General features: G+C 37.2%; 1 protein-coding gene across 1 annotated transcript in view; it reads right to left on the bottom strand.

Moving 5' to 3' along the window:
* GMPS (guanosine monophosphate synthase) overlaps window positions 1–27,245 on the bottom strand; it is a 97,595-nt gene that overhangs the window by 46,907 nt on the left and 23,443 nt on the right. Inside the window, exons 2-5 of the mRNA XM_007457655.1 lie at window positions 14,149–14,330; window positions 10,400–10,514; window positions 4,158–4,255; window positions 1,288–1,391 (exon numbers count right to left, since the gene is read on the bottom strand). Coding sequence (XP_007457717.1) covers window positions 1,288–1,391; window positions 4,158–4,255; window positions 10,400–10,514; window positions 14,149–14,330 — 499 coding nt within the window. The remainder of the gene's footprint in view (window positions 1–1,287; window positions 1,392–4,157; window positions 4,256–10,399; window positions 10,515–14,148; window positions 14,331–27,245) is intronic.

The following is a 27,245-nucleotide window of genomic DNA, read 5'->3' as shown; positions in this document are numbered from 1 at the left end:
CCCTAAATATCCAAAAGGGTCAGCACTTACTTCCTCCATGTCTCATATGATCTAATAGGAACACCGTCTCCATCTCTGAATACCCTATCTAAAACAGTAACAGTCCTAATCACACATTCCACAACACTCTTCTCTTCTATTTATTTTTTCAGTGCATTTAAACATGTCCAACACCCGACTTATTTTGAATTTATCTGTGTTCTGTCTGTCCCACCTCTCCCTCATCTCCGCCCTCACCAACTATAACATTAAACAGAGGTTTTGTCCATTTTGTTCACTGGCACCTAGAGCTGTGCCCGGCACATGTGGGTACAGATATTTGTTGAATGAATTAAAATACATAAGCTCATCTACCACTAATGATCTCATATACGAAATAAAAACCCGTCAATATAAAAACCATTCCTGATAATTCCTATGCTAATACATTAATCTGTTAAGTAACTGCAGGTAGAATACTCAATTCAATTTATCCATTACGAATTTTTTTTTCAACTTTTTAGGTGTAGCATATCAAACAAGAACTTTATTGATAACCCCACTTTTTGCTTTTGCAGATATCCAGGATTACTGGTGATTATTTACATTACAATTATTCAAGTAAGCAAGTAAAAAAAAAAAAAAAAATCACAAACTGCCAGAAAATTAACTCCTCTTCCTCAAAAAAACGGAGAACAAAAAATGGTTTAGAGCATGCGTTGGCAAACTTCCTACAAAGGGTTAGACAGTATAAGCTTTAAGCTTGGTGGGACACATACATATAGTCCCTGTTGTTTATTATAACCCTTTAATAATGTAAAAATCATTCTTAGTTTCTAAACATACAAAAACAGGCTACAGGCTGGATTTGACCCACAGGTAATAGTCTGCCAACCCTAGTTCAGAGAAATGCCCTGAATTCTTAGTCTGGTGTTTTATAGCATCCAAGATACATGCCTATATATACCTAAGAAAAGCATAAAAAAAGGACAATTATGAATACAGCATGCTGGAGAGGTAAATAGTTCTCAAATTTTTCCTGAGTTGTAATAGCTGTATTTTATGTCTGGAAAACATATTAGAATAAATATTTTTTAAAGTATTTCAGAGCAAACTAGTAAGTGACTTCTAGATAATCCTTCTAATATTAAATACACTTCATAAATTAATGGTTGACCCTATGACATTTACAGTATCTTTAAAAAAATAAGAAACATCAAAAACAGTACCTCATACAGAAACATATGCTTATGGGCTTCTCAGATAAATTTTTTACAATGAAATCTGCAAAAGTTTTAGAATTTTTACCTGCCACAATATTCCCAGAACGTGCCACAACCTTGAATCCATCGGCTACTTTGTCTACACTATCTCCATGGGTAAGCAAAACAATTTCTTCCTTCTGAAGGCCCCTAATAAAAAATAAAACAATACACAAATAGCTTAATTATTAGACATGATTAATCGATTCTTTTGCTTTATTTTTTCTAGCTTTATTGAGACATAATAACACATATAACATTATGTACGTTTAAGGTGTACAATGTGATGATTTCATATACATGTATGTTATGAAATGATTACTACAGTAAAAGTTAGTTAGCATATGCACAACCTCACACAGTTACCACTTTTTGTGTGTGGTGAGAGCATTTAAGATCCACTCTCGGGCTTCCCTGGTGGCGCAGTGGTTGAGAGTCCACCTGCCAATTCAGGGGACACGGGTTCGTGCCCCGGTCCGGGAAGATCCCACATGCTGCAGAGCAGCTGGGCCTGTGAGCCATGGCCGCTGAGCCTGCGCGTCCAGAGCCTGTGCTCCGCAACGGGAGAGGCCACAGAAGTGAGACGCCAGAGTACCGCAAAAAAAAAAAAGATCCACTCTCTTAGTGACGTTCAAATATACAATACGGTGTTGTTAACTGTAGTCATCATGCTGTACATAAGATTCCTAGAACTTATTCATCTTATAATTGGTAGTTTTTTGCTTTAGAAATACTAGCTTCTTCTGTGTGTAAATTAAGAAAAGAGAGAAAGTATGTAAGAGTGCAACACTGCTAGAATTTAAACTTATTCTGTCCATTATAAAGCAAATAACAATAATAAATTTCAAAAAAAGACAATCCATAAAAATTGAAAACTGAAACAATATATAAAGTTGTTATATTTTTTAACTTTTTATTTTATGTTGGAGTATAGTTGATTAACAATGTTGTGTTAGTTTCAGGTGTACAACAAAGTGATTCAGTTATACATATACGTGTATCTATTCTTTTTCAAATTCTTTTCCCAATTAGGTTGTTACATAATATTGAGCAGAGCTCCCTGTGTTATGCAGTAGGTCCTTGTTGGTTATCCACTTTAAATACAGCAGGTGTACATGTCAGTCCCACACGCCCTGACTCTCCCCACCCCCAGTCCGTCCCCCCGCACCGGTAACTGTAAGTTCGTTCTCTAAGTCTGTGAGTAAAAAATAAATAAATAAAGTTGGTAATATAACGCCCCCCACCACCACACACACACAATTTCAAGAGGCTATAAGATAATAATTTCGAAATTATATCTCTATTAGAATTTATCTTAAGGACAGAAGTAATTAATGGCATGGATTAAGACAGATGTAAGTAACATTTATCAAATGCAATTGTGTGGACTTTCTTTGGACCCTGATGCAAACAAATCAACCATAAAAAGATATTTTTTACATTATGAAAAAACCTGAACGAGGTATTAAATAATATTAAGAAATAAAAAATTTTAAATAAAGCAAGAAGATAAAGTACTTTAAAAGCAAAAGGATGTTTTGCAGTTGTTATTACTGTCATCACCATTACTTAGGATTAGTGTAGGTTGTAACTGAGTACTAGGATTTTAGAACTATAAAGACAGAAAAACTTTAAATCTTAACCAGATCTTTACATTTAAAGCCTCCTGTAGTATCACCTTCTACCAGCAAGATTGCTGAAGTAGTTCTCAAGAGTAGTCACTTGAGATACAGATCAATGTAAGCCACACCTCTCCATTATGAAGTAGAACAAGCACTGGATTTCAAAAACGTATTTTGGCAAAAATGAGCAGCTTCAGTTCATAAAATTATTTTGAGCAACTCTGGCATTTTTTTATTAATATCCCTTTGAAAACAAGAATACTTGAATACAGATATACTTATTTTTGTTCTTTCTAGTATTAAAGAAAAGCCAGCCACAGCCAGTTCTGTGTAAAAACTGGGAAATCTCCATTTCAGATAAAAGTTCTTAACTTGAATTTTAAAATTTCTGATCTGTCCAATTTGGAGAACACTATTCATTAAGAATTAATTTAGGCACAATTCAATGGAGGCTGTAAGAATATGTTAATGAACAAAACAAATCTATAAAAATAATTAGCACAGTTATAAGAAATGATAATAAAAACAACATGTGCACATTAACTGACATCAGCCAGTGTTTTAGATTGAATGAAGCTAGGGAGAAATGTGATTTTTAAATAAAAATGAAATTTAGTTCAAAAAAAAGTAAGTAACTCTATCAATAGTCCACCTAAACGGGCTATATCCAAAACATCGGAAAACCCCCAAAAAGAAAGCAAGTGACTAAAACTTAAGTTTTCTGGTCTTTCAGGAAGCTGAATGAAAACTCAGCTATTTTTTTTAGTAAGGCAGAAGATAAATGATTTTAGAAAGCCAATGAACAGCTCATTCACCAATCTTCAAATACATTAGAGCTGCTGTACCTAATCTATTATCACCTAGCAATAAAATTAATTAATACATTCACTGTATTAAAGACAGTACATCAAGTATAGTTATGCTCAGATACAGTAGAGAAAGTGAGGAAGAGGAAAATAAAACACATATTTAGTAATGAGTCCAGCAATGGGTAGCTTGCTAAGTACCCAGAGCAAGAACATGGTAGAGGAAGAGGTATACAAATGCAGGACAGTTTAAAACATTATCCATCTGCCACGTCTGTCATACTAATGTTTAGAATCACACTCTACTAAAAGAGTGAAAAGGGAAAACTACAAATGTTGGCATCACAATATGCTGTCCCAAAGAGGGGTTCAAGATGGCACAGGTGCTTTTAAATTATGTCATTAAGTGCTTTTCTTATCCCTAATTAGCATCACTGCCAATCTGCTGCTGTCTTGACACTCAACTGGAAGACAAATATCTTTAATACCTGAATAATGAGCATGTGTTATCCACACTAATACTGAAGACTCCATCTTCTCTAACACTTTTTTTGTGCACAGTACCTCCAAATACCTTATTCATCATCTGTTCAAGAGAAAATAAATTGATGTTAATATAAATCAAAAGAAAATTACTCAATTTCTTACATTAATAATTTATGTTTCTTATTTTTAGGATAGCTGTTATATTCGTGTCCCCAAAATAAAGGAAGTCTGATAACTGTAGATAACTTGGTGTTATTATATATAATTATAAAGTTCTTAAAAGGCATAGTTATAAAACAAAACTAAATTAATAAAAATTAACCTCAGGTCAAATTCCTAAACACTGGCAAATTTTCCATTTAGGGTACTTTAATTCATCTGTTAAAAATAGGGATTTCTTTAACACTTACATCTGTTTAATTTTAAAGCATTTTAAAAGGCACTTTGAGCTTAGAAAGTACCTAGTTGGTATTAAAACCAGGCAGATATAAATTCCTCCAAACTGTTTAATCTTTGGCTCCAAAGGAATAGTCTGAAAGTCTGCAAAAGGCTGTCCTGTGGAGATGAGATAAGCAATAAAATCTGGTCTTTCAATTAAATTTATTTGTTCAAATCCCATATACCTACAGACTTTTAAGTGGTCTCTACATTCTGACCCTTCTTGTGTCAATCTTCTTATTTATCACTTACATATGTCCAAACACCCCCAACACCAGACACACACAAGACTTTTAGGAACATTAAATCTGCATCAATAAAATCACTACAACCCATCCTGGTATGTCTGTTCCACAACAGGTGTCATAAGATACCTGCCACAACAATATGTGATGCAGGTTGACCCAGCCCCCAACAGAAAAGTAGGCAGAGGGCTAAAAAAATGTTCATTCTTGTGATGCACAATGGCATACTCTTCAAAAACATCAGCAAATGCTGCCCTCTACATTCTCCTCTTAGACATTCACAATTAACCTTCCTGCAATAAAGGTTTGGGATAAGTCTAGCAGTTAAAAAAAACCCTGCTTAACCCTTGTTTAACCCAGTATTTCCCAAACTAAAGACTCATAAGTAAAACACTTTCTGCAGCACCTTAACCAACACAGTTTAGGAAACACTGCTGCAGTCTAATCAGTTCCCTTGCCTCCAGTCTTGCCTATCTTCCAGCCTATATTCCAGAGATCTATGAATGTCAGCTACTAAAATATAAATATGATTCTGTTAGTCCATTATTAAATTCTTAATGGCTCTCTATCATCTACATCTGGGTTGGTAAATTTTTCCTGTAAAGGGCCAAAGGGTAAGTATTTTAGCCTTTGCAGGCCCTACTGTCTCTGGAGCAACTGTTCAACTCTTGTCGTCGTTAACACAAAAGCATCCACAGACAATACTTAAAGGACTGGATGTGGCGGTGTTCCAATAAACTTTATTTATGGGCACTGAAATTTGAATTTCATTTAATTTTCACATGTCACAAAATATAATTTTTTAAAAAATGTTTTTCAACTCCAACCATAAAAACCATTTTAAAATCATAAAAACCATTCTTAGCTTGCAGGTCATACAAAAACAGGCAGTGGGCCAGCTTTGGCAGCAGGCTATAGTTTGCTGACCCCCTGTCTACAGGATAAAGTCCAATATGGAACACAGACTTTTCAATACATTGCCCCTGTCTTATTTCACCTCTCATCTTCCCTGTCATTCTCTACTCCAGCCATTCAAACTGGTGTGATTACCGAAGCTGACCGTGTCCTCTCCCCCCATGTCTTCAGGTCTCTTCAGAGTCCCAGGGGCCTAACAAAGTATGTGGCCCAGAGCAGTCAGTCATTCAAATTTGCTGAATGAAAAATGAATGTCTTCCTCTACACCACTCAATGAACCTTGTGCACCTTTGCCTCCTCTAATTTGCAGTTCTTAATTAGAAGTCAGCGGAATGATCAAGATAACCAAAGCTGTTGGAACGCTACATATTAAAAGTTCACAGTCTAAATTAAAGGCTTTTACAAAGCCAAAGGCTTGAAGTAAAATTTAAAGCTATGTCACCTATTCAGAAGGCTTTCATGCTTATTCTTGATTCCTGACTATGTATGCTACTTAAGGGTGAAAATACAAGGAGTTGAAAGACCAGCTAAGTGTGTGTGTGGGAGAAGGGAATAACTTTATGTAGAGTAAAACACTTTACTTTGTTAAAATTTTGTTTTAATATTCTACTTTGACTTAAGGAAATAGTTTTCAGTATGGATTCCTGATAACCTCGAGGTCCTAAATGCCTCAAAAAACACCCCTGTAAATCTACTAGGTCTACCACTCTAATTGGGTCAGCTTCCCTCTTATCTGTCTTATATGCCAAGGTTTTAAAATAAATCTTAGATTTGGGAGGGGGAAACGGAAGGAAATTCCACCAATAAAAACAATTTGACAAAACCTGTGAGAGTGTATAAAGAAGCCAAATGCTTGTAATAAAGATGTTTCTTTAAAAAAAAAAAGAAATTATAGTGAAGAGAGAAGTCACAATCTAGAAGGTATATACAATATATATGATTGGCAAAAGTTTAGTATCCAGCATACATAAAAACAATCTAAAAAATTCAACAAGAAAATGTGCAAAACACAAATAAGCTTTTACAGCAAAGCAGACACTAACGACTAATAGCAAATAAACACATGAATCTCAAAATAAGGAAAATGACCATTAAGACTACAACATAATGTCATTTAATACCTTTTCAGCTAGGCAAATTCAGGAAAAAAAAAAAAAAAAAGCTGACCTTGTCAAGGCCTGGCAGGGATATAGAGCAGAAGGAATTTTTATATACTGCTCTGGGAATGTACTTTGGGGCCAAATATCATTTCCTCGTGAAGCTGAGACTCGGCATTTCAATTAATGATTAGCCTAGAGAAAAGTCTGTGTATGTACAATACCAGATGAGTCCAAAAATATTCATGGCAGTATCTGTAATAGCAAAAATCTGGGAAAAGACCAGTGATACTAACAGTGGAATGTATAATTAATTTGTGCTACATTCAAACAATAAACTCAGTAGTGAAAATAAAATTAATGAATCTCAAAACCAAAAATGAAAATTCACGAAGTATGATTTCACTTACATTAAGGTCAATAGGCAAAATTAAGTAAAATATTATTTAGAAATACAATATGTATAAAGCTACAAAGAAAAGAAAGGGAATGAATAATATTTCAGGAAAGTGTTACCTCTTGCAGGAAGAGAGAAGAATGTAGAATGGAAAAAAAGCATAAAGAGAGTTTTAAAAGTTCTACTAATATTCTATTTCTTATGCTGAGTGGGGCATAAACAGTAATAGAGGTAAAGGGAGCAAGGAGCAGGACAGACTTTTTTCTTCCAAAGCAAAGAACTACCAGGAAGCAATCAGAAAGATTCTTGACAAGAGTTAATGGCAAAAGATGGTACAGAAGACACTGAAATAACTAAAATTTCAGGATGCCATGGAGGGGGCAAAGGTATATACCAGAGTGAGAACTTTGGTGCTAAAATTACTCAACTAAGAGTCACTAAGAAGCAGTAGTCCTTTACAAACAGCATATTAGCTACGCAGTATTATTTATTATTTATTTATTTATCAATATTTTATAGAAAGACAATTTCTGCCCAGAGGAGCAAGATCAGCCTATTCCCTTATACTACTATGAAAATTCAGATGACAAAGGCAAAATTTTTTATGCATTTAACATAAGCAGGCCAGGCTCTGGCTACCATAGACCCCTACTGAATGACAGAAAAATGTGGTCTTCCAATTATAAGGGGGTACTGACATAATGGAGAAACAGTCAGCCACTATCATTTAAATTAAGGGAGCATTTTCCAGACCTGTTTCACTCTAAGTGGGTGCCAAAAAAATATCTTGTGAGACTTTTCCTTACAAAATGTTATAATGCCTCTCAATATACTAAAAACCATTTAATTACAGGTTGTGCTGGACTTCCCTGGCTGTCCAGTGGTTAAGACTCTACACTTCCAATGCAAGAGGGACAGGTTTGATCCCTGGTCAGGGTACTAAGATCCTACATGCTGTGTGGCATGGCCAAAATTTTCTTTTTTTTTAATTGTAATTATTAGTTGTGCTTTATGATTAATATTGACTACTCAGGCAAGGAAGATCAATAAATTATGTAAATACATTACATCATGGGGCAAAGACATACTTTAAAAAAAGTCAGCCAATTTCCAATGTTCAATCTGATCAGGAAACAGGCTCTTATGAGAAAACATATGAATACTAGGTGGGAAAATCTAAAAATAAGCTATTATCCAAGTCAAATTTATAATCACCAGTTGACTTTTCAGAGCACATTACAGGGGAAAAAGAACCTTTTACTATAAAATTCTTGTTGCCTAGGTAAGAAAATATCCATTATTACAGATTTTGTATTTTATATATTTTTAGTCAGCATTTCCTCTAAATCAATGGAAAACCATAATCAATTAACAAGAAGCAAAATCTGGTAAAGCTGTTTTGCAGACCAGTGATTTCTAATATTCTGCCCTTGTATCAAGAGTAGGAATAATAAAAATATTCACATTCTTACGTGAACATTGATTTATGTTTCCTTCCTTTACTGAAAGCTCCAGAGACAGCTATTAGAAAATGTATTGGTCTGTTCACTTTCTAACTTTTGAATAGCTTCCCTTTGTGCCATTATTCATATCAATACACAAGTTTCAACCACGTTGTTTAAAAAAAAGACAATTCACTGTTCTGCTCACTACTAAAATGAGGAGGATCCCAAAATGGCACCAACACCAGGGTCCACATGGTAGAATAAGCTTCCAAAAATAGCTGCCTCCAGTGTCTATGTCTCCAGGGTGAGCTCCAATGCCTCCTTTCTCTCCAGGAGACTCTCCAAGATCAGCAGGTGGGTCTGACCCAGGCTCCTTTTAAATTACTGCTTCTGCCCTGAGTCTTGGAGCATGTGAGATTTTGTGTGTGCCCTTTAAGAGTAGAATCTGGATTTCCCACAACGCTCTGTCTCTCCCAAAAGTAAGCTCCACTTCAAAGCCTTCAAAGCCAAATGTTCTGGGGGTTCATTTTCCTGGTGCAGGAAACCTGGACTGGGGAGCCCAATATGGGGCTCTGACCTTGGGGGAACCTCTGAAATTGTAATTATTCTCCCATTTGTGGGTCACCCACGCAGGGCTATGTGTTTTGACTGTAACTCTGACCCTCCTACCCATCTCATTGTGGTTCCTTCTTTATATCTTTAGCTGTAGGAGACCTCTTCTGCTAGATTCTCATCAATAGTTGCTCTGTAAATAGTCATTAACTTTGGTGTGCCCATGAGAGGAGGTGAGCTCAGGGTTTTCCTATTCCACCATCTTGGCCACTCCCCTACATATACTTAATTAACATTACAGTGAAGACACCTGGCAGACACCATCTTAACAAAATAATCAAAATGAACATCACCTATCATGATATTGCTTGACATCATGTGCCTCCTAATGAGATGCTCTGAGAAGAGCACAGCATTACTTCTGTGGTATTCCTGCCAAAAATACATAACCTGAATCTAACAATGAGTAAACATCAAACAAGCCAAGACTGAGGACTACTCTACAAGGTAACTGGAATGTACTTTGGTTTTAATTGCCAAGGTCATGAAAGAGAAGGAAAGATCGAAGAATGATTCCAAACTAAAGTAATGTAAAGCGACATGACAACCTAATACAACACATGGTCCTAGACTGGATTCATGAATTATAAGAGACATTAATGAGACCAACAGTGAAATGTGAATGAAGTCTGTGGATCAGATGCTAACATTGAGTCAATGTTAACTTCCTGATTTTGATAACTACTGTGGTTATGTAGGACAGAATTCTAGTACTTAGGATACAACAAGTAACAGGACATCTTGTTTGCAAATTACTCTCAAAATGGTTAAAAATGTCATAATTGGGGAACTGAGTAAAAGTATACAGGAGCTCTGTGAACTACTTCTGCAACTTTTAAGTGTATTTAAATGTCTAAGTTTTTTTTTTTAATGGACAGTGTTTTGTTGTAAGCAGTAATATAGCTGCTTTTCTGAAAATCCCCATTGAAGTCAGTTCTGCCATACTAGTTTAGCAATTCATAAACAGTTGTAATATGAACAAATTATCTAATATAACTAAATATCTTACTTACTCTAAAGATAGAAAATACTAATACAGTAGGAGTCAAAAGCAGAATAAATTAACTCTTAAGGCAAATTCATAGATGCATATACCTGCATGCCATAGCAAATTCCAAGAACAGGCTTGCCAATAGTGAATATTGCTGGATCAAACCAGGGAGCATCTTCTGCATACACGGAATTAGGTCCTCCAGAGATGATAATAGCACTGTGGATTTAAGGAAGAGAGTAATGAAGAATCTTTAACTGCAAATTCTTATACAAGGTCTATGCCCTCTCTTGCTTGTACCACTGAGGGAGACTTGATACAGATTCAGAAATTTTGTTATGTTTTCACTATGCTATAGCAGATCCAGATTCTATCAGCCTATTAACAGCCTCTTACACAGCTTAATTTTTTTTGGCCGCAGCATGCGGGATCTTCGTTCCCTGACCAGGGATCGAACACGTGCCCCCTGCAGTGGAAGCACAGAGTCTTAACCACTGGACCACCAGGGAAGTCCTCTACACAGCTTACTTATTTTTACTCTACTTTATTGCAATACATGGAAGTTTATCAATTCAACAAACACTTGTTAATAAGTACAAACTTCCAAATATATAAAACCAATGTTTCAATCTATGAAGGTTAGCCTGTATTTGTTTTGTTTCCTCATCAATGGAGGAAGTAAATGAGAATTCTAAAGCGAGATGGTGAAAATACAGGTCTCCTGAGGGGTCAGGAGTGAAGCAGGTCACAGCAGGACAGCTGAAGGTATTATGAAGGCCCTGGATGATGCAGGGCAAAATACTCTATAATAAAGAATGGCAGAAAATGTGAAGAATTACCTAACTTTACCTGTTTAAAACCTGTCCAATATTCCCATCAATTTTACCTGAGACCTAGGAATAAGACCTAACACGACTTGCCTCATATGCCCTACTCTCAGAACCGTGGTCAGTATTATCACTTAACTACATTACAATTTATAGAGCATTCCATGGGTTAATTTGGGAATAGAACTATTCATATAAAGAAAGCTGAAAATTGAGGCCTATATTCCTCACCTGGCCTCTAATACAGCTAACTTTGATCCTCAGCATTCAATCAAAAACTTTATAGAACACTTTAATGTTACGATTTTTACATAAAAATTCAGATTTCTAGATTTTCTTTAGGGAAAACAAGGGAAAAAATCTGCTTTCACACTTTCACCCTTATATGGCCACAAATAACTGGAATCACAGAGAGACCTGCACCTTCAGACTACTCATGCTCTCCAGTTTACACAATACAGGCATACTTATGCCTTTTAATCAATTTAAAGTACCCTCAAACTCATTTTAAGTTTGAGTTTGCAGGAATCCTGATTTATCTATATTTCTAAAGGAAAATGCATTCCAAGATATAACCAAAATCTACTTACAAAAAAAACTGGATTACAATTCACCTTATAATTAGTGCCTGCCTACCATGCAAAAACATATAAACAAAAATGCTAGACTTTAATACATCCAGAAAAATAATATAAGTCAAATTCATAAAAATTACTCAACAAGCTAATGTTTTTTGGTTTTTGGTTTTTGCAGTATATCCCAGCATATATATTTTTTTAAGTGTATATGTTTACTCTATTTGAACCCTGATAATGTTGGCACTTTTCTTTTTTTTTTTAAAGGAATTCCTTTATTTTTATTTATTTATTTATTTATTTTTGGCTGTGTTGTGTCTTCGTTTCTGTGCGTGGGCTTTCTCCAGCTGCGGCAAGTGGGGGCCACTCTTCATCGCGGTGCGCGGGCCTCTCACTATCACGGCCTCTCTTGTTGCGGGGCACAGGCTCCAGACGCGCAGGCTCAGTAGTTGTGGCTCACGGGCCTAGTTGCTCCGCAGCATGTGGGATCTTCCCGGACCAGGGCACGAACCCGTGTCCCCTGCATTGGCAGGCGGATTCTCAACTACTGCGCCACCAGGGAAGCCCATAATGTATTTTTTAATATTCTAACAATAATTTAAGTGAGCACAAAAGCCCTCTTTAAACGCTGTATTGGTAACATGAATTTTGGTATACATTATGCCTGTCAGCTTATCTCTTGCAAAAGAGACTGAAGATAATCTAATCAGATGATGAATGTGACATCTTTAAGATAACAATTTTAAAGGGGAATGGGCTAGCCCTAAGGGTAGATATGCAACCTAGCCTTTTAAAAATGCAAAAGCTAAAACTCTCTAAAACATACTTAATAATCAAAATCTCTAGAATTTCAGTATTTAGTTTGTATTTAGTTTTATAAAGGATAAGCACCATGCAACTGCCCAGCATCCCTCATTAATCTGCTAAACAACTCAAGGCTATAAAGATTCTTAATACTATTAAAAAGAAAAGGCAACGGACTTAGTCAAGGATAAAACTCAAGCTGCACTTAAGCCAATTATGAAAATTCTTATCTCAGTAAGTCTTGAGAAGAGCTAATCACTCATTCTGAGTTTTCTATTTCTACCCTGCTATTATTTTGAAACAACTTGCAATTACAAGGCCCACGAAGTCCTAAGGCATTCCAGATACCAATTTTATGTATCAAGCAAATCAAGGTTCTAAAAACAGGTAGGTTAAGATGTCTCTTAAGTCATAAATCTAAAATTTATTCTAGAAAAAGGGTGGTCAAATAACTATCTCAGCAGAAAGGATTATAGTAATGAAAGCCACAGTGCTATATTTCCTATTCTTCTACAGAGAAAAGAAGCTATAGGCATAAGCAGGACCTAGAAACGGTTGATGATCAGGTAAACAGGTGACAAGAAAAACAATCAGACTTCTATTGCCAATATTGGTTACCCTATTCCAAAACATTTGGTCGATTAGTTTGCTGGGGAGTTTTGTGTTTGATTTGGGTTGGGAGAATGATGGAACTTGGATCTGACAGAGAGCCATTCAGATTTCTTGCAGTTTTTGATTCCCTTAAAACTGGTTCTCACTGGCAAATCAAGACAGTTGAATTAGATAAACTTCTTACTCCAAAATTCTACAGTTTAAAAGAGATACCTGTTCTTAATCTACGTCCTGAAACTAGAATAGAGTTAAATGTAAACCTGCTTTTTCTGATTTGCAATTCACTCTATTTCAAAAAGAAGAAACAAAGGATAATGTATACTCATCTGTGAAGTTTTTAAAAGTTAACCATTTGTCTAATGGAAAAACATTATGTTTTTAAGAAAAATTAAACACATTATATTTTGGAAGAAATACAGCATTAAGGCTTAAGAGCTAATTAAGGATATAAACTGCAGTTGCTTGCTTCTGAATAACATTCAATAAAAAAAACAAACATTAATTCCAAGAGAAAAGACACAGCATTAACCAGAAATAGTTGTTAAAGGAAGAAGTTACAAGTTGGATGTCATTTTGATTAGTTTTAAGTGTACAGACTATGGAATTAGCCCTTAAATTAGAAGTCTTCATAATTTAGAAACTAGTTTCCAAGAATAGGAAGCAAAAGAGACTCACCGTACACAGAACACTCTAATTTAGGTATTCTAGCCATTATACATATATATTCCTTTGATCAAATGCTCTGGGATGAATGAATGAATGAATGACCATAATAGCCAAATCTAAGTCTGACCCAGAAATCCTATGAAACATAAGATGTTCAAACGATAAATTCTTAAAACTATGCAAATAAAATTAATGTAATCTTTTCCTTTAATTTAAATTCCTTTTAATTCCCAGAGCCATGGGAAATTTCTTGTAAAACCATTCCATGTCTTATTTTCATTAAGTAATTCAGTGCCCAAACAAATTAATAATAAAATATCCTACAATCTAAGCTCAGCCTCCTCAGAAAAACGTAAGTTAAAAGTCTACCGGAATCCTTGCTCTTTTACGGCAAATGCTGGTGTTTCCAAGGGGAAGATTTCAGACTGCACAAACAGTTCCCTCACTTTCCGGTCTATGACTTTCCCATACTGAGCACCCGCATCCAGAATGACTACAGCTCCTTCATAGTGGTGGTGGCCATCCTTTAGGTCTCCTCCGGCATTCTCCAGCTGCAAATATTAACACAAATGTCTTCTTAATTATGAGAATTACGAAAATTAGAGCTACTTTAAAAAACTGTGGTCACTGTCAGCTCCAAAAACACACAGAAACTGTTAACTTAGGATTTTGAGTTGCCAATTCAAACACTTCTTTAAGAAAAGATTTTTATACATATCCATACACAGGCATAAATATAAGTTACCATCTACTGACTACATGATATAGTCACTTTATGTTTAAGGCATCTTATGCATTATCCAATACTAGGGTAAGCATATAGTCCAGCTGTGCCAAAATAAAGTACTGGTTTATGCCATGCCTGTTATACTGGCATTATTATTAATAGTACCTCCTTCGAATCTCAAAAGCATCCCAGTTTGGGTAATAAATTATATGATCACCCAATCTAACTGTCACAGCATTCCTATGAGGGACATACTGATGAGGAACTGAAAGTTTCCTCCCAGAGTATATAAGCATACCCAAATTCACTTTATTAGGATTTTTTGTATTACCTGAGGAAAAAATATATATGCATCTGACCCATAACACTAAAAGATTTTAAATGCTTTTTAATCCTATCTCTGACAAGTCTAACTTTTCTGGAGAGCAATTTGGCAAAACATAAAATTTTAACCATATGTGCTGAAATATTTATCTGGAGTGTGCTAAAATATTTACCTGGAACTAGCATCAAAATAATGCAAGGGCAGGTGGGTATGGATGAAACAAGATTGACTATAGGTCAACCACTGAAACCACTGAAGTTGGGTGATACATATATTGTGTTCACTTTAGTCTCGATTCTGTTACTGTATATTTTACATAAGACAAAGCTTTAAAATGTATATGTACCCTGTAAATCCACTTGGAGGAAGCATATACAATATGATCCCATTTTAAAACATTTTGTGTAAAAGTGCAAGTGTATGTACATGTATGAAAAAGAATGTATAGACAGATATACACCAAAATATTAACAGAGGCAGTATCTGAGTACTAATGGAATTATAGTAGGTGATTTAAAATTTTTCTTTATGCTCTTCAGTATGTTCAAATATTTACAATACACATATTTTTGTAGTTTTTCCCCCTCCAGCTGTAAAATTTGCACACTAAAAAAAAATCTTAAGCCAGCCCCTTAGGCATCTGTGTAACACTTTCATCCCTCTTCCCTCTCCATTTAAGTGAATAAATACATGCAGACTGTGACTTCCCTGGTGGTCCAGAGGTTAAGACTCCACGCTCCCAATGCAGGGGACCCAGGTTCCATCCCTGGTCAGGTAACTAGATACCGCCTGCCACAACTAAAAGCCTGCATGCCGCAACCAAAATATCCCGCGTGCTGCAACTAAAGATTCCTCACACCACAACAAAAATCCCACATGCCACAACTAAAACCCGGCATAGCCAAATAAATAAATACATAAATATTTTTTTAAAGTAAATAAAAAGAAATGCAGACTTCACAACACCACTAACACTTCTTCACTGCAGTAATGAAAAAGCAACAATCACAGGCATCTACAGAGGATTTGTGAGAGGAGCCCAACCATAGGCCAGAAGGAATTCCTCAGATCACAAAATGAAGGTTTTAATCATAAGAATATCAAGCAATGTAGAATAATCAGATCACAGAAAACAGAAGTTTATAGAATATATTAATGCAAGAAATGCTAAAACTTTCTCCTTTCAGACCTTTACCCTTAGTCTTAGTATACATATATACACACACATTCCCCTTTAAGGAATTTATCTAAAATTTTTTAAATTTATTTTTTGTAAAGAATAAAGTACTTTTTTTTTTTTTTTTTAAGAATAAAGTACTTTTGGGCTTCCCTGGTGGCACAGTGGCTGTGAGTCCGCCTGCCGATGCAGGGGACGCGGTCCGGGAAGATCCCACATGCCGCGGAGCAACTAGGCCCGTGAGCCAGGGCCGCTGAGCCTGCGCATCCGGAGACTGTGCTCCGCAGCGGGCGAGGCCACAACAGTGAGAGGTCCGCGTACCGAAAACAAAAACAAACAAACAAACAAAGAATAAAGTACTTTTTAAAGACCACTATGTTATTGTGTAAATGTCTCATATTTAGGTCCATTATCACCTTCACAATTTTCACCAAATCCAAGTACAACCTGTTTTCTCATATTACAGGCAGAGTTCTCACTTTGCATGATTCTGATACACAAGAATTTCATGCCATGCTTTATACCAGGGTTTAGTTAACTACAGTCCCCAATATCATGGCTCCAATTTCAGTTAACATACATTAACATATAATAATTACATAAAGTTGCTCCTCAGTTCACAAATCATCACATAAATAAGATGAACATCATGATCAGTAGCCAATCATGTCCCTTCTCTCAAAGTCTACTGGTGATTAGTCACTGCACAACAAACAGCCGAGAGTGCAATTGTGCTGCCTTCTTGTTGCCCAGTGATAAATCCCATGCCATTTTACACATATGGATAATCAACAAAGATGAAAGTGCAGCAAAGAAATTAAAAGTGATATGCTGGAAGTGAATTTCGAATCCAATGTAAATGGAATTATAGAAGAAATAGCTGGCTGTGGCAAGGTTGACACTGCTGCAGTATAAGCCCCTCTAGATGTGCAGTCAGAGGAACTTAGTGAAGGCAACTTATCAACATCAATGAGTGGTGTGATAAAACGGATGACAATGTCCCAGAGGAAGTCACTCTGAGAAAATACTTCAAATTAAAGAAACTCTTGGAGATATTTCATGATATTCAAAGTGCAAAGGATAAAATGTTGAAAGCCATCAAAGCATAGAAAAGATGTGAAGGGAAGCACTGTGTAAAAAACTTATCAAGAGTAGTTTAAAAAGAAATAGGGCTTTCCTGGTGGCGCAGTGGTTGAGAGTCCACCTGCCAATGCAGGGGATACGGGTTCATGCCCCAGTCCGGGAAGATCCCACATGCCACAGAGCAGCTAGGCCCGTGAGCCATGGCCGCTGAGCCTGAGCGTCCGGAGCCTGTGCTCCGCAACAGGAGAGGCCACAACAGTGAGAGGCCCGTGTACCACACACACACAAAAAAAATTAAATTAAAAAAATAAAAAGAAATAAAGCACAATTCTCAATATTTCTAAAGTTTTAAGTTATACTAAATAGTAGTTTCACTACTTCCCTATTCTTTATAATTAACAGTAAGAATATTTCAACAGAAAATTTTAAAACGTCACAAAACCATCATAATTTTCCCGTTGATTATATGATTGCTTTGCATGGTATCAGCTTGCAAGTCCATTTTTATGAGCATTTTACTATCACACAGTGAGGACTGTATTTCTTTAAATCAACCATTTTCTTCTTAAACAAATTAGTTTTAAAAGAAAATTTTATAGTTTTCTTAGCACGTTTTAAAGCTGTTCAATCAAATGACATCAGAGATCACTGAGGAAACACTGAATCCTTGCCTCACTTCTTTCTACCTCAGCTATCAACTTGCCTATCCACCAAAAAGCTTCAACAACTCAGGAAAAAGCAAAAAGGTCACCAGCAATAAAAGCAAAAGTTCCTTTCCCTGAAAACCTTGAATCTATTTACTCTTACTTCACACAGAGTTGTAAAGTTTGATCATTAGGCTTCCAAACCCTCAAGGGATTAGAAAGAGCACCCTAAAGAGAAAAATAGCTCATTAGTCACATCAGTAGTTGAGACAAATGAAATTCAACATCACAAGTCAGAAAAACCTATTATATCTATTTATAAAATTGATTTAAAACTAAAGATGAAAGCTACCCTCTCAGGTGACCTGAAGTCATCATAATAAAGTAAGTAATGTTCATATCTTTTATGATAGCAAGAATGTAAAGTAAAAACTAAACCATATTCAGCACACTGTTTAAGAATAAAGCAAAAGAATGTTGCAGATACTATAAATATGGAAATGGCATCATTTTTGGATCCTCCTAAATCTCCTCATATCACTGACCACCGGATATCAAAACCAGAACCCAAGACATATATCATATAACTAAATGACAAGTTATTCCTCCAAGAACCCCAAAATACAAGCTGATGGGAATGAACTACCAGAGCCACAATCCCTGGTGTTACAGCATCTGTGTGGGAAGCAACCAGGAATCATTAAAGAAAACCAGAGAATTCCACAATGGCCAACAGGTAGTAGCTAAAAGGCACAGGGGCCAATTTAAGAACAGCAGCTGCACTGGGAGGAGGTGTGGCCACTCCAATGGAGCAGAGGCAGCAAGAGAACCTAAGGAAAGCCTAAAGGGTGGAATGGATTTAATTCCCCTAAACCTTTGAAACTGACAGGCCAGGACTCCCTTCTGGGTCAGGGCTCACAATAAGGAGCAACTGCTGGGTTGAGAATCAAAATTAATAGGATAAGCCTGAACCAAGATGGCGGAGTAGAAGGACACGCTCTCACTCCCTCTTGTGGGAACACCAGAATCACAACAGGCTGCTGGACAATCATTGACAGGAAGACACTGGAACTCACCAAAAAAGATATCCCACATCCAAAGACAATGGGGGAGCCACAATGAGACGGTAGGAGGGGCACAATCACAGCAAAATCAAATCCCATAACTGCTGGGTGGGTGACTCACAGACTGGAGAACACTTATAGCACAGAAGTCCACACACTGGAGTGAAGGTTCTGAGCCCCACGTCAGTATTCCCAACCTGGTGGTCCAGCAACAAGAGGAGGAATTCCTAGAGAATAAGACGTTGAAGCCTAGTGGGATTTGATTGCAGGACTTTGACAGGACTCGGGGAAACAGAGATTCCACTCCTGGAGGGCACACACAAAGTAGTGTGTGCATCGGGACACAGGGGAAGGAGCAGTGACCTCATAGGAGACTGAACCAGACCTACCTGCTAGTGTTGGACAGTCTCCTGCAGAGGCAGGGCGTGGCTGTGGCTCACCATTGGGACAAGGACACTGGCAGCAGAAGTTCTGGAAAGTACGCCTTGGCACGAGCCCTCCCAGAGGCTGCCATCAGCCCCATCAAAGAGCCCAGGTAGGGTCCAGTGTTGGGTTGCCTCAGGCCAAACAACCAACAGGGGGGAACCCAGCCCTACCCATCAGTAGTCAAACGGATTACAGTTTTACTGAGCTCTGTCCACCAGAGCAACAGTCAGCTCTACCCATCACCAGTCCCTCCCATCAGGAAACCTGCACAAGCCTCTTAGATAGCCTCATCCACCAGAGGGCAGACAGCAGAAGCAAGAAAAACAACAATCCTGCAGCCTGTGGAAGGAAAACCACATTCATAGAAAGATAGACAAGATGAAAAGGCAGAGGACTACGTACCAGGTGAAGGAACAAGATAAAACCCCAGAAAAACAACTAAATGAAGTGGAGATAGGCAACCTTCCAGAAGAGGAATTCAAAATAATGATAGTGAAGATGATCCAGGACATCAGAAAAAGAATGGAGGCAAAGATCGAGAGGATGCAAGATATATTTAACAAAGACCTAGAAGAATTAAAGAACAAACAAACAGAGATGAACAATACAATAACTGAAATGAAAACTACACTAAAAGGAATCAATAGCAGAATAACCGAGGCAGAAGAACAGATAAGTGACCTGGAAGACAGAATGGTGGAATTCACTGCTGTGGAACAGAATAAAGAAAAAAGAATGAAAAGAAATGAAGACAGCCTAAGAGACCTCTGAGACAACATTAAATGCAACAACATTCGCATAATAGGGGCCCCAGAAGGAGAAGAGAGAGAGAAAGGACCCGTGAAAACATTTGAAGAGATTGTAGTCGAAAACTCCTCTAACATAGGTAAGGAAATAGCTACCCAAGTCCAGGAAGCGCAGCAAGTCGCTGGCAGGATAAACCCAAGGAGAAACACGCCGAGACACATAGTAATCAAATTGGCAAAAATTAAAGACAAAGAAAAATTATTGAAAGCAGCAAGGGAAAAATGAAAAATAACATACAAGGGAACTCCCATAATATTAACAGCTAATTTCTCAGCACAAACTCTACAAGCCAGAAGGGAGCGGCATGATATACTTAAAGTGATGAAAGGGAAGAACCTACAATCAAGATTATTCTACCCAGCAAGGATCTCATTCAGAGTCGATGGAGAAATCAGAAGCTTTACAGAAAAGCAAAAGCTAAGAGAATTCAGCACCACCAAACCAGCTCTACAACAAATGCTAAAGGAACTTCTCTAAGTGGGAAACACAAGAGAAAAAAAGGACCTACAAAAACAAACCCAAAACAATTAAGAAAATGGTCACAGGAACATATGTATCGATAATGACCTTAAATGTGAATGCATTAAATGCTCCAACCAAAAGACACAGGCTCGCTGAATGGATACAAAAACAAGACCCATATATATGCTGTCTACAAGAGACCCTCTTCAGACCTAGGGACACATACAGACTGAAAGTGATGGGATGGAAAAAGATATTCCATGCAAATGCAAATCAAAAGAAAGCTGGAGTAGCAACACTCATATCAGATAAAATAGACTATAAAATAAAGAATGTTGCAAGAAACAAGGAAGGACACTACATAATGATCAAGGGATCAATATAACAGAAGATATAACAATTATAAATATATATGCACCCAACATAGGAGCACAATACATAAGGCAACTGCTAACAGCTGTAAAAGAGGAAATCGTCGGTAACACAATAACAGTGGGGGACTTTAACACCTCACCTACACCAATGGACAGATCATCCAAACAGAATACTAATAAGGAAACCCGAGCTTTAAATGACACACTAAACCAGATAGATTTAATTAATATTTATAAGACATTCCATCCAAAAACAGCAGATTACACTTTCTTCTCAAGTGCACATGGAACATTTTCCAGGATAGATCACAGCTTGGGTCACAAATCAAGCCTCAGCAAATTTAAGAAATTGAAAAAATATCAAGCATCTTTTCTAACCACAATGCTATGAGATCAGAAATGAATTACAGGGGAAAAAACATAAACAATACAAACACATGGAGGCTAAACACTACATTACTAAATAACCAAGAGATCACTGAAGAAATTAAAGAGGAAATCAAAAAATACCTAGAGACAAATGACAATGAAAACACGACAATACAAAACCTATGGGATACAGCAAACGCAGTTCTAAGAGGGAAGTTTATAGCCATACAAGGCTAAGTCAAGAAACAAGAAAAATCTCAAATAAACAATCTAACCTTACAGCTAAAGGAACTAGAGAAAGAAGAACAAACAAAACCCAAAGTTAGCAGAAGGAGAGAAATCATAAAGCTCAGGGGAGAAATAAATGAAATAAAAACAAAGAAAACAATAGCAAAGATCACTAAAACTAAAACTTGGTTCTTTGAGAAGTTAAACAAAATTGATAAACCATTAGCCAGACTCATCAAGAAAAAGAGGGAGAGGACTCAAATCAATAAAATTAGAAATGAAAAAGGAGAAGTTACAACAGCCACCGCAGAAATACAAAGCATCCTAAGAGACTACTACAAGCAATTCCACACCAATAAAATGGACAACCTGGAAGAAATGGATATAACCTTCCAAGACTGAACCAGGAAGAAACAAAATATGAACAGACCAACCACAAGTAACGAAATTGAAACTGTGATTAAAAATCTTCCAACAGGGGCTTCCCTGATGGCGCAGTGGTTGAGAGTCTGCCTGCTGATGCAGGGGACACGGGTTCGTGCCCCGGTCCGGGAAGATCCCACATGCTGCGGAGCAGCTGGGCCCGTAAGCTATGGCCGGTGAGCCTGCGTGTCCGGAGCCTGTGCTCCACAACGGGAGAGGCCACAACAGCGAGAGGCCCAAGTACAGAAAAAAAAAAAAAAAAAGCATCCAACAAACAAAAGTCCAGGACTAGATGGCATCACAGGTGAATTCTATCAAACATTTAGAGAAGAGCTAACACACATCCTCCTCAAACTCTTCCAAAAAATTGCGGAGGAAGGAACACTCCCAAACTCATTCTATGAGGCCACCATGACCCTGATACCAAAATGAGACAAAGATACTACAAAAAAAGAAAATTACAGACCAGTATCACTGATAAATATACATGCAAAAATCCTCAACAAAATACCAGCAGACAGAATCCAACAACACATTAAAAGGATCATACACCATGATCAATTGGGATTTATCCCAGGGATGCAAGGATTCTTCAATACACACAAATCAATCAATGTGACACACCATATTAACAAATTGAAGAAAAAAAACCACACGATCATCTCAATAGATGCAGAAAAAGCTTCTGACAGAATTCAACCCCCATTTATGATAAAAACTTTCCAGAAAGTAGGCATAGAGGGAAACTACCTCAACATAATAAAGGCCAAATATATGACAAACCCACAGCAAACATCATTCTCATTGGTGAAAAACTGAAAGCATTTCCTCTAAGATCAGGACCAATACAAGGATGTCCATTCTCACCGCTATTATTCAACATAGTTTTGGAAGTCCTAGACACGGCAATCATAGAAGAAAAAGAAATAAAAGGAATACAAATTGGAAAAGAAGAAGTAAAACTGTCACTATTTGCAGATGACGTGATACTACACATAGAGAATCCTAAAGATGCCACCAGAAAATGACTAGAGCTAATCAATGAATTTGGTAAAGTTGCAGGATACAAAATTAATGCACAGAAATCTCTTGCATTCCTAAATACTAAAGATGAAAAATCTGAAAGAGAAATGAAGGAAACACTCCCATTTACCACTGCAACAAAAAGAACAAAATACCTAGGAATAAAACTACCTAGCGAGACAAAAGACCTGTATACAGAAAGCTATAAGACACTGATGAAAGAAATTAAAGATGATATCAATAGATCTGGAGAGATATACCATGTTCTTAGATTGGAAGAATCAATATTGTGAAAATGACTATACTACCCAAAGCAATCTACAGATTCAATGCAATCCCTATCAAATTACCAATGGCATTTTTTACAGAGCTAGAACAAAAAAATCTGAAAATTTGTATGGAGACACAAAAGATCCCGAATAGCCAAAGCAGTCTTGAGGGTAAAAAACAGAGCTGGAGGAATCAGACTCTCTGACTTCAGACTATACTATAAAGCTACAGTAATCAAGACAATATGGTACTGGCACAAAAACAGAAACATAGATCAATGGAACAAGATACAAAGCCCAGAGGTAAACCCACGCACCTATGGTCAACTAATCTATGACAAAGGAGGCAAGGATATACAATGTAGAAAAGACAGTCTCTTCAATAAGTGGTGCTGGGAAAACAGGACAGCTATATGTAAAAGAATGAAATAGAACACTCCCTAACACCATACACAAAAATAAACTCAAAATGGATTAGAGACCTAAATGTAAGACTGGATACTATAAAACTCTTAGAGGAAAACATAGAAAGAACACTCTTCGACATAAATCACAGCAAGATCTTTTTTGATCCACCTCCTAGAGTAATGGAAATAAAAACAAAAATAAACAAATGGGACCTAATGAAACTTAAAAGCTTTAGCACAGCAAAGGAAATCATAAACAATACCAAAAGGCAACCCTCAGAATGGGAGAAAATATTTGCAAATGAATCAACGGACCAAGGATTTATCTCCAAAATATATAAGCAGCTCATGCAGCTCAATATTAAAAAAACAGGGCTTCCCTGGTGGCACAGTGGTTGAGAGTCTGCCTGCCGATGCAGGGGACACGGGTTCGTGCCCCAGTCTGGGAGGATCCCAGATGCCGCGGAGTGCCTGGGCCCAGTGAGCCATGGCCGCTGAGCCTGCGCGTCCGGAGCCTGTGCTCCGCAACGGGAGAGGCCACAACATGAGAGGCCCGCATACTGCAAAAAAAAAAAAAAAACCAATCCAAAAATGGGCAGAAGACCTAAACAGACATTTCTCCAAAGACATGCAGATGGCCCAGAAGCACATGAAAAGCTGCTCAACATCACTAATTATTAGAGAAATGCAGATCAAAACTACAATGAGGTATCACCTCACACCAGTTAGAATGGGCATCAGCAGAAAATCTACAAACAACAAATGCTGGAGAGGGTGTGGAGAAAAGAAATCCCTCTTGCACTGTTGGTGGGAATGTAAACTGATACAGCCACTATGGAGAACAGTATGGAGGGTCCTTAAAATACTAAAAATGGAATTACCATATGATCCAGCAATCCCACTACTGGGCATATACCCAGAGAAAACCATAATTCAAAAAGACACATGCACCCCAATGTTCATTGCAGCACTCTTTACAATAGCCAGGTCATGGAAGCAACCAAAATGCCCACTGACAGACGAATGGATAAAGAAGATGTGGTACATATATATGATGGAATATTACTCAGACATAAAAAGGAATGAAATTGGGTCATTTGTTGAGACGTGGATGGATCTAGAGACTGTCATTCAGAGTGAAGTAAGTCAGAAAGAGAAAAACAAACATTGTATATTAACGCATATATGTAGAACCTAGAAAAATGGTACAGATGAACCGGTTTGCAGGGCAGAAACTGAGACAGATATAGAGAACAAAGGTATGGACACCAAGGGGGAAAAGCCGCGGGGGGGTATGGGTAGGGGTGTGATGAATTAGGCAATTGGGATTGACATGTATACACTGATGTGTATAAAACTGATGACTAATAAGAACCTGCTGTTTAAAAAAATAAATAAAATAAAATTCAAAAAAAAATAAGGAAAACAGAAGGGCCAGACTAAAGTGTGGGGAGGAATCAGTGCCAGGCATGCTCAGAAAACAAACTGCCATGATTTTAACAGAAGAGGGAGCTCTATCAATTCGTAGAAAGTATCTGAAAATTTAGAAGGTATTCTAAAAATGCAAGAAATACTAGGAATTCCCTGGTGGTCCAGTGGTTAGGACTCCATGCTTCCACTGCAGGGGGCACAGGTTCCATCCCTGGTCCCAGAACTAAGATTCATGTGGGGAGCCAAAAGAAAAAAAAAAAAAAAAATGCAAGAAATACACCTGATTCTAACAGAACATTGTTAATCAACTATATTCCAATATAAAATAAAAAATTTTTTAAAGTAAAATGCAGGAAATTAAGTTTGCATGGAACAGAATCAGTAAGCATAGGAGTTAAATTCCATACAAAGTTACTAAAAGTAAAAAAGGAAATAAGGAATAGAATAATATCTCTAAAGAGAGTAAGACAGAAAGACAAACTCAAACAACAGATGAAAACTGGAATGTGCTATTTCTAAATAAGCTAAAAGGTATTAAAATTATGCAAGGCATGAAAGAATATGAATCAAAATTAGACTATAAACCCAGAATGACCAATCCCAAGACATACTCTCAACAATATTATTTGGCTTTAAAGAAAAAAACCCTTTGAATATATTGGTTAAAAACTTATAACTGGGCTTCCCTGGTGGCGCAGTGGTTGAGAATCTGCCTGCTAATGCAGGGGACACGGGTTCGAGCCCTGGCCTGGGAGGATCCCACATGCCGCGGAGCAACTAGGCCCGTGAGCCACAACTACTGAGCCTGCGCGTCTGGAGCCTGTGGTCTGCAACAAGAGAGGCCGCGATAGGGAGAGGCCCGCGCACCGCGATGAAGAGTGGCCCCCGCTTGCCACAACTAGAGAAAGCCCTCGCACAGAAACGAAGACGCAACACAGCAAAAATAAATTAAAAAAAAAAAAAAAAAAAAAAAAACTTATAACTCACTCAACTACACATCTGTTGCATGTAGTTTTCTTTACATGTGTCTTATTTTACAATAAAGATTTTTTAAATAAAGCAAAAGAAGGGAACTAAGAGTCTGTACCGGTGTCTTACATATTTTCTTGTTCATAATGTATTTGTTTTACAGATGAAGAAAATGCCAGTTGCCTGGGGATAGGACTAAAATGTAAGGCTTTTCAAACCCCAAAATAATTAGCACTGCAGAAGGAAAGTGGGTAAATATGCATTATATTTCTGGAAGACTACCTTCAGTTATTTTACTTTTTAATATTTTGGTACTTAAAAGGGGTAAGCTTTATTACTTTAAAAAGTTTCCATCATGAGTGAAATAATGTTCTGTTGATGTCTCCAAGAAAAGAACTATTACTATATAAACGATTTTTGAAATTGAATTTCATCAATATTAAACTTATTCATGTAATTGCCTTTAAAAGCCCTTTCGGGGCTTCCCTGGTGGTGCAGTGGTTGAGAGTACGCCTGCCGGTGCAGGGGACACGGGTTCGTGCCCCAGTCTGGGGGAGGGTCCCACATGCCGCGGAGCGGCTGGGCCCATGAGCCATGGCCGCTGAGCCTGCGCGTCCGGAGCCTGTGCTCCGCAACCAGAGAGGCCACGGCAGTGAGAGGCCCACGTACCGCAAAAAAAAAAAAAAAAAAAAAAAAAAAATCCCTTTCAAATTAGGAGACTTCAATTGTTGAAATAAAATTAAAACTTTTAGGGTTAAGAAAGATTTAAAAAATACCCACCCACACCCATTTTAGTGATCTGAGATTCTCAACTACTCAGAATAATCCTTTCATTACCAAAAGACAACTGGAAATTTGACTTTTATCTATCTAATCTCACCACATTTATAACTAAAAAAATAGTACAGTTTCTTCACAAAATTATCCAACATCTCAGGTACTTTAGATGAATCAACCTCACCAAAGGTTTTTCATAAGAGCCCACCACCTCACATCCAATGCTGAATGAAGTTTGAGCCTACAACTAAAGCATTAAAACAAAGAGACTATAGCTCCTGACCTTACCATATGCTTGTTATACCCTCCTTTTATTTTGAAAAATTTTGAACCTACAAAAAGTTGAAAGTATGGTACAATGAACAGCATCCTCCAACTAAATTTAACAATTAGTAACATTTTGCCACATCTGGTTTATTTCTACCTATATATATACTTCTTCCCCTGAACAACTGGAAAGTAAATTGTAGATTTTTCACTC

This window comes from Lipotes vexillifer, unplaced genomic scaffold, assembly GCF_000442215.2.
Source record: "Lipotes vexillifer unplaced genomic scaffold, Lipotes_vexillifer_v1.1 scaffold897, whole genome shotgun sequence".
NCBI classification, from domain to species: Eukaryota; Metazoa; Chordata; class Mammalia; order Artiodactyla; family Lipotidae; genus Lipotes; species Lipotes vexillifer.
This window is presented reverse-complemented; position numbering and strand designations above follow the sequence as displayed.